We start from the raw sequence: 8,906 nt of genomic DNA, 5'->3' as shown, positions 1-8,906 counted from the left end.
CTTAATCTTCTTTTGGCCTAAAAATGATGGTACTCAGACAGAAACTAAGATACCATGAGCACCGCCTCACTGCATCTCGGTGTAAAGCACGAAGCAGCACAAACCAATACCGATTTCTGTTTAAACAGAATGTCCACGTTGGCAAAGGCCTTGAGGGATGGATGTACTTAGTGCTAACCTTGACTGTGCACAAGAGAAAAAACGAAATAAAGGGATCTCGAAGTTTGCTTATCTTCATTTCTCCCGCTGCAAAAGGAGGGAGTGCTGATGATCTGCGAGCGTTGCTTTCCAAGGAGAATGAAAAAGGTGACTATTTGATGTGAATAAATACAAGCCTTTTAGTGATTTTCTGTTGCTCAAATTTAAGGCATAAATAATGCTCAAGGAATTTTCCTATGTTCTAGACAGGCTAGTATTTGTGTAGGTGAAAGTACATTACCTGAGGAAAAAAATGTTCTGGGTCATACAGCTTATAAATACCAATATCTCCATCTAAGAACATAATAAAAGAGCTTTTCTGCGACTGAAGAGCAAAACTGAAAATGGATGTTTTTCTGGGGATCAGAGAGAGGGAGAGAAAAGGTATAATGCATTATAATGATAACCTAGTTCTACATTTGTCACTCATGCTTTGTATTCAGAGCTCACTGCTGAGGAGCCTGATGCCATTCCCCTTGGGAACAACAATAATGATTGCATACTAAGGCTCTCCATTTCCACAACATCTTTTATTTTAAGATGTCGGTGTACTTCAGAAACATTAATCAGTCAGGCCTCTAAAGCTCTATTTAACACAGGTACTTTAAATGGGAACTAATCAAAACCATGTATAATTTGTTAGAGGCCACACTGAAAATTGAATTTAGGACTTCAAAACTTTTCTTGTTATTTTTACTTAAACAATAATTTCATCTTTAGGATTATGACACACTCAAAACAGAGCCTTTCAATGATATCTAATTTTAATCAACTCTATACCCATTTTGAACGGCCCAAATATGGTATTTATAAGTGCTAAACAGAAGAAGAGCACTGGTGGTTCTGTGATTAAGGCTGGCAGGAGAAAGAGTTTGACAGCACTTAGTTAGAAGAGAGCCACAAAGGAAAGAATTTGTGGGTAAGAGTAAAGTGCTAGGCTAAGGTGGGGGTGGCAGGCCAGAGGTTAAGAGGTTGTCCAATTCTTCGTGACCTTTAACCCCATAATGGGAACAGACTGGATTCCTGAGTCAGGCTACATGAAGCTGAAGTCCTTGTGTCTGCCCACATGTCTCTCTAGACAATCTATAGATCACATTTCTGCTCATTTTTTTCTAGCTAATATGGCCACATGTCTACTTGAGAAAAGATCTTTGGCCTTCTGCCCATACTCAAGAGCTACAAAGGTACCTGGAGCATCAAAGATAAAGAAAAGGAAAAGTTGACCTTTAACAGGTCTAGGGAGAAAATGTATGGTTTAAGTAGGGCACTCAAGTTAAAAATATGTTGGTTTTCTTCTTTCATGTATAATTTTCTTCCAAGTTAGACATTGATATGTACCAGAAAAAGCATATTTACCTCATATTTTCTTTCCTGTGTACAGTCACATACATTTCATAGACTCTCCCTTGGGGAACGGCCCCAGCAGGAATCAGCAAGCTTACTCCTGAATAAACAAAGACAAAAGCAGCCACATAAGACCTATGAATTAAAAAGGAAATTTCCATTGAATGCCTATGCAGCGAGAAAAAAAGGTACGAAGAGATTTTGTGACCATCTGGCCATAAGCCTACTTCTTTTTCTCTAAAGACATGTAAATATTTATAGTTGCCCTGCTTTTCCTCCTTACCACCTCGTTTGTTACCACAGCTCCCTCTGAACTGTTATGGAACTACTTAAAGGAATGATGAAATTTTTTAGACTCTTATTTAAAGAATAGGCAGATGGTTTCATTGTTGTCTTCCTTGTAAAACAAGGGGAAAACCAACAACTGCTCTTAAAATTTCAGCTATAATAATGCATCTTTCTAATTAAAAAAAAAAAAAAAAGAAGAAGAAAGAAAAGATCCCCACAAGATTCAAAGTCAAGGAAATGCTAACTTTAATGATATAAAAAAAAATCTATTTCTGAAATATCTGGTTTGCATTAGTGTTTATTCCATCACAGAATAATAATTAGTGAAAGAAATTGTTTCATCATACATAACTCTGGAAAGTGTACAAGAATGGCTAGTTTTAGTCACAGCAGGTCAAATGGTTTCCACTTAGTTGCTTATTGAAACGAGTTCTTATGCCTATGGGATCGAGCTGTATTTTAAACTAACTGCAAACTTGAGTTTGCACCGGAATTACCTGGAGGGTTTGTTAAAGCACAGATTACCGAACTCTACCCTCCAGATTTTCTGATTCAGAAGTCTGGGAGTGGGGCTAGAGAATTTTAATTCTAAAAAGTTGCCAGGCTATGCCAAGGATGGTGGTCTGGGGACCACACTCTAAGAACCACCTGCCTACATCATCACTGCAGCATCATCAGGAAGAGTAACTCAAGGTGGGTGCCACTCTGAAGATGTTCCACTCCATCATTTTACTCCAATTAAATTCAGTTCAATAAACATTTGCTGAGCACCATTTGTGAACCTCTTACAGTGGTTGGCACTGTTTTAAAATACAAGAAATGAAAGATAATGTTCTTAATTTTGAGTAGCTTATGATTTAATTGGCAAGGAAACAGACTATGCCAAATGAGTACTAGGCAATAAGGAAACTTGCCTGACCACGTTGGAAAGTCTCAAGAATAAAGAACAGAAAGTTAACAGAGGAGTAGTTATTCAAAGGCCTTTGTATAACTGGATGAATGAAAACGCTGAGCCGTTGCATTCTTGAGAAGGAAAGTAATGTGAGAGCAGTGGTGTCCTGGGAAGTGTAATTTAGTACTAATGTACGGGATGGTTTGTTGAGGTGAAAGTATGGAAGAAGGAAGACCGCATAAGACTGCCAAGTCTCAATGTTTTTATTTTTTAAAATGGAGACAATAAATGTACCTTATGTCTGTTATGAGAATTAGATAGAATTATGTATGTAAAATAACAAGAAGCCCTGCCACATATTAGGTAACTGTTGCTAGTCTATTAAATAAAATAACGTATGTAAACAACCATAACATAGTCTATAGACGGTATTTAAAACATATTAGCTACCTCCTTTCTACTTACAAAGCCTTTATAATTCCCAAATGAAAGAGTGGCAAGCATAGGAGTAAGAAAAGGTAGATATTTCTGATAAATATGAAAAAAACAGTCTTGAAAACAACTATAATGTTTAAACAATGAAAGAATACAATATATTTTGATCCATCCATTTGTCGGCCTATTGTAAAGATATTTAAAAACATGATTTTAAAGAGCATATACGAGCATGACAATAAGAAAAAAGATGAAAAAATATTTAATATAAAGTGTGATCTAAACTATGTAAAAATGTATAGAAAACATGAAAATTATATTCCATTATATTTCAATTTTATTCAAGAATACTTTTTATTATATGGAGTGAAAACTTGTCAAGGCATTGAAATGGAGGACCGAATAGGAGGGAAGAATCAAAGACCTGAAGACTAATTGGTCCGTATATTAACAGAACCAGTTGTTGTTGAATTGATTCTGACTCATGGTGACCCCACGTGTGTTAGAGTAGAACTGCGCTCCATAGGGTTTTCAATGGCTGTAGGCTTTCAGAGGCAGATTGCCAGGCCTTTCTTCTGAGGTGCCTCTGGGTGGATTCTAACTGCCAAACTTCTGGTTAGTAGCCAAACCTTTGGTCATTTGCACTACCAGGGTCTCTGGTCTGTATATTATTGGGTTGTATATACTTTTTTCCCCTCTTTTGTTACTTGAAGACCTTATCTCAATTGAATTGCTCCTTGTGACTGTATTTATGAAATACGTTTTTGTCCAAAAGAGTTACGGTAACTATTACGACTGATGATTCCAAATCTATTACTATTATCGATAAATGAATAGCAAATTTTGATCAAACACTATCATTCACTACCTTACATTCATCATTTAAGATTTTTATGAGGTTTATTCTCTAGATGCATATAAAATATTGAAAACAAAATAAAACTATGCAAGGACACGAAATGATGCTCTGACTATAGAAAGAGACATCAGAGGTGGGAGTGAACGGCTTATCAATCCCTTCAAGTTGAAGTCTATGTAATGAAGAGTTAAGTTAATAAATGAAGCTTTGCTGTCTATTGCAATGCCCTCTGATCATCTAAAAATTAGTATTCTGAAGTATTGCTTACTATAGAAAATTGGAACTGAACCAACAGATATGTTTTCTAATTAATAAGTCCTTTTGAAGTATGATGACAACAGTGAAACCTTCTGGCTTGATGTTGCCTTCTGAAGCTGTGTTAAAAAGAAGGTCACACCAAAGACACAAGGAAAATATTAGCCCAAGAGACAGAGAGGGCCACATAAACCAGAGACTCCATCAGCCTGAGACCAGAAGAACTAGATGGTGCCTGGCTACCACCAATGACCACCCAGACAGGGAACACAACAGAGACCCTGATGGAGCAGGAGAAAAGTGGGATGCAGAACTCAAATTCATGTAAAAAGACCAGAATTAATTATCTGACTGAGACTGGAGGGACCCCGGAAGACATGGCCCCCAGACTCTCTGTTAGCCCAGAACTGAAACCATTCCCGAAGCCAACTCTTCAGACAAAGATTAGACTGGACTATAAGACATAAAATGATACTCGTGAAGAGAGTGCTTCTTAGCTCAAGTAGATACATGAGACTAAATGGGCAGCTCCTGTCTGGAGGAGAGATGAGAAGGCAGAAAGGGACAGGAGCTGGCTAAATGGACACGGGAAATCTGGGATGGAAAGGAGGAGAGCGCTGTCACATTATAGGGAGAGCAACTAGGGTCACATAACAATGTGTGTATGAATTTTTGTATGAGAAACTAACTTGAACTGTAAATTTTCACTTAACGCACAATTTTAAATAAATAAATAAAAAGAAGGTCAATGACAGTTCTAAATTATACCTCAGCAGAAAGTTGTGAGTAGAATATTTCTAGAGGAAGTGTTTTTAAAATTGGCTGGGGGAAGATAAATGGTTTTTCTGATTTTGTCTGAAGTAATGTTTGGTTTATGTTGAAAGTCGATTTGGGTTAGATAGGGTACATTTAACTTTTCAGGCCTAATGAAAATAACATCAAAAAGTTTTAGTTCAAAAATATGTTCTCAAGCTGCATCTTTGCAATTTAAACCTTTAGGAATTACCTGAATTGGGAACAATAAGGTGACCTCCAAGGGAATTGAAGGTGCCAAATGCAGTACAGGATGGATCAGTCTGTCTTGCCAGACTCTGATTCTTCAGGTTGAGAGCTTCGTTCTCCAACAAGGATTGGGTCATCTGAGGGGACAGCTTGGATGTAAACTCTGACAGGTCATCCTGTGGGGTGACAGCCCCTGAGGTGTTGTATACTTTGATTTTCAGGTTAGGTAGTGGATCTAGAATTGGCGAGTTGGTCATTGGGATTTTGTCAGAGACATCATGCAAAGCATAGACAGGTCCTCTGTACATGGCTGCAGCTGAAGTGAGGTCTGGGGGTACTGCAAGGAGATCTGGGTCGGAAAGAAAAAAGAATTGCATTTGCATTCTCCACTCAGGCAATCTACGTTAGTCAAACCATCCTTGACAGTTTCTGAGCCAAAAGCAAGGAAACTCAGCTAGTATTGCAGATGTATGGTATTGAAGGTTCTGCAGAAAATGAGGCAATTAGATAACTACAATCTATTTTATTATTGGTGACAAATAAATAGCCAGGTTCATTCTATGTTTTGCCTTGAGGTCTACTCATTGCTTATAAAGTATTTAGCTATTTCAACAGATTAGCTTCATAGACAGTGAGCCCCATTAGTGACTATTAGGTAATAGTCTCCCTTCTCAATACTGGATTTAGGTTCATCTGTAAACCACTATATTCATAGCAATATAAGATATCTTGTCAAAGGGGAAAAAAAAGAGACCCAAGAAATCAGTCAATCAGTCACTGTATTCTTTTCAAATAAAAAAGTGACAATTCAAGATAACAAAAACAAAACCTATCAGAAAAAAAAAAAAGATGATTTGTGCATCTTGTCAACTCTAATTTGTTAGGTAAATGAAATTAATACAATAATAAACAAAATAGACACCAGTTCCTGCCTTCATGAAACTTACATTCTAGTTGAACTGGATGACATGAATTTCACTGGTTTTGAAGTCACCTATGGAAACTGTTTAATTTCATAAGTAGTGGATCTATTAACCTGAATGTCTACTGACCTTGTCTTGCTGCCTTGATATTTACAGGCTGGAAGCCTCCATTGAGTGCCGAAGAGTCAATAATATCAGACTCAAAGTCACGATGATTCTTCTGATACACAAACAGGGCCACAACTACAGAAATCGCCAGGCAAACAATTACCGCTATTACAATGCCAACATAGAGAGCAACATTGTCTGAATCTGGAGCAGCTGGGGGAAGAAAGAAACATTGGACCAACTGGTTATAGAAATTTCCCACAGCACACATATGTATTGCTGTAATTTTTTCAGACATTTATTGCCTTTTTTATAGGTTAATTTCACATCTATTTCAAAAGCTATATAAAACGACTGTGGGCTTTCAGTGGAAAATTATCTCTGATTTCTTTTCTTTTCTCACTTTACATCTATCCACCCACTAATCTATCTTATAATTGGGCAGCATAACAGACCATTTATTACTAGGCATATAAAGAAACTGGAGCGAATACCATCCCAACCCACAGAAAAAAATTTTATTACTAATTTCAGGTGGAAAAGTTTGAAAAGGCGTTTTGAATTCTCTGGTAGTTCTTTAAAAATATAAATACAAATACTCTGTTAGAAATATCTGGCATGCTCCGAATCTGTATATTTATTGAACCAGAATATTTTCCTAAGTATCATTCCCAGTCATAAAATTACTTTCCATAGCACTCTTCTCACTTGCCCTTAAATCAAGGGAGTGGTGGGTGCGAATGGCGTATCTAAGCAAAGCAAATATTGGGAGCAAACATGCTGGATTTGAAAGGTGTGCTTTCAGGACACTCAGATCTTCAGAGGTGAGGTTAAGGCTGATAACCTTTTCGGGGTCCGTGGCTTTTGATATAGATGCAGTATTATCTGTGAGAACCCTGAGCTTCTCACGGTCTCCTGTCAGAAATTTACATTTGAGCTATTCATTACTGGAATGAAATATAGCTCTGCGGTGCACTAAGTATGATAAAGGCTGATTCAGTGATTAGAAAGGTCAGACTAGCCCAGAAGGCAGTTAAGTGTTTGACCAACGCAATGTGCATAAGTTGGGAGCTGCTTCTCGGGGAAGTAAAAGCAGAATTCCTGTATGTGTTGCATGATACCTTGATGACAAAGGACATGCTTTGATCCAACTGGAAAAGGTAATAGAAGCTGATAATTAAAACAAAACAAAGACAAACAAAGTTAAACCTTTCCTGAACCCTGTTGACAGTTTTAAGCCTATGTTTTTAGTTTTCTTTGACTCAAAAACAATGTTTGGTAAAGTTAACTGAAGCTGTTCCACTCACTGTGAAAGAGATGATCAAACTGATACTTTAGGTTGTCAAGAACAACTGAAAATTTTATGGCCAATTCTATATACATGTGCATTTTGAGGGGAGAGATTTTCAGATTCGTGGGGCCCATGGCCTCTAAAAGTTGAGGAACCGCTGCTCTCTCCTAAGATGCTCAATCACATGGTTTACATGGTGAAATAACCAATTTAAATTGTGGGTGGCTCATGTGATAATTCACACCCTCACGTGAGGGTATCCTTGGTTGGCAATATAAAAGAATTCCTTATTGGAAATCACTCCATTTCTCTTAGCATTTTGTGTTTAAATGTAGTGTATGTGGAAAGGTTTTTTTTCTTTTTTAAACTATTGTCTTTCACAAAGTTTCCAGAACATCCACTTTCCCATCAAACAAGTCAATATTGACAGGTATTTCCAGAAACCCAGTGACATCGAAATACTCTTGGTTGTGGGCGCACTGCTGTCAAAGTACTGATTTCACCTTGGCTGCTGGGTTTTATTTGATGCCCTGCAGCAGGACTCTGAACTCTGGCCAGAATATTATAGCTAAATCCTTCATGGTTTACTTTACTAGGCCATACTTACTTATTCAAGATTCATGATTTCTAACTCAATAGATCTGGATTTTTTCAACCTCAACTTTTTAGCATTTGAACCCTGTGCTTTATTTATATCAGCATATTTCATGATATGTTTTGTAAGCTTCTGGGACTCGAGCTTTGAATGATAGACTGATAGACTTTAAAGCTTGCAGGGGCTTGAAATGACCCTTTCTTCTCTTCAGCAGTGAAAATCTAATTTGTTTTTCATGTTAGAAGATATTAGGCTCCTATGTCTTGTGTGCACATCTGTGATCCAAAGAAAGGTAAACTTGAACTGGGGCAATAATGTAAAATGATTATTCAGCAACATAAAAACCAAACATCAAACTTACAAGAAAATCCATATTCATTCTGGGTTCTCTGTTCAGTTGAAATGGGATAAATGAAACCTTGAAAAGAAAAAAAAATTTAAACAAAAATGGGAACAAAATCAAAGTAATGAGGGAAACAAAATGGGAAGCATGAAAAATGGCTTAATTAAAAGAAAAGAAACCTGTGGTCCTTTACAATTCTGATTCAGTGCGGAATTATGAGTTTGCATCTCCTGTCGGCTCTGGAGCCTCACTAAGAATTAATAAGTAGGCAGATTGAATTTCAGAGCAAAAACTGGTTTCGAGTCACTAACTTTGGAGTGCTTAAAATCTTTCTTTTATTGAGCATAAACTCTAATGGATCTAATTTATTTCA

General features: G+C 37.1%; 1 protein-coding gene across 2 annotated transcripts in view; it reads right to left on the bottom strand.

Annotated features, from left to right (window-relative positions):
* The window catches only part of UNC5C (unc-5 netrin receptor C), a 437,515-nt gene that overhangs the window by 48,369 nt on the left and 380,240 nt on the right, over nt 1–8,906 (bottom strand). The window contains exons 8-11 of one of the 2 annotated variants that reach the window (XM_012558632.2): nt 8,552–8,608; nt 6,326–6,517; nt 5,278–5,622; nt 1,555–1,642 (exon numbers count right to left, since the gene is read on the bottom strand). In XM_012558632.2, the coding sequence (XP_012414086.1) occupies nt 1,555–1,642; nt 5,278–5,622; nt 6,326–6,517; nt 8,552–8,608 (682 nt within the window). The remainder of the gene's footprint in view (nt 1–1,554; nt 1,643–5,277; nt 5,623–6,325; nt 6,518–8,551; nt 8,609–8,906) is intronic. The other variant, XM_004387005.1, reaches the window with a different exon arrangement.

Source organism: Trichechus manatus, unplaced genomic scaffold (genome assembly GCF_000243295.1).
Source record: "Trichechus manatus latirostris isolate Lorelei unplaced genomic scaffold, TriManLat1.0 scaffold00178, whole genome shotgun sequence".
In the NCBI taxonomy this organism is placed as follows: Eukaryota; Metazoa; Chordata; class Mammalia; order Sirenia; family Trichechidae; genus Trichechus; species Trichechus manatus.
Note: the sequence above shows the minus strand (reverse complement) of the source record. Positions and strands in the feature narration are given on the sequence as shown.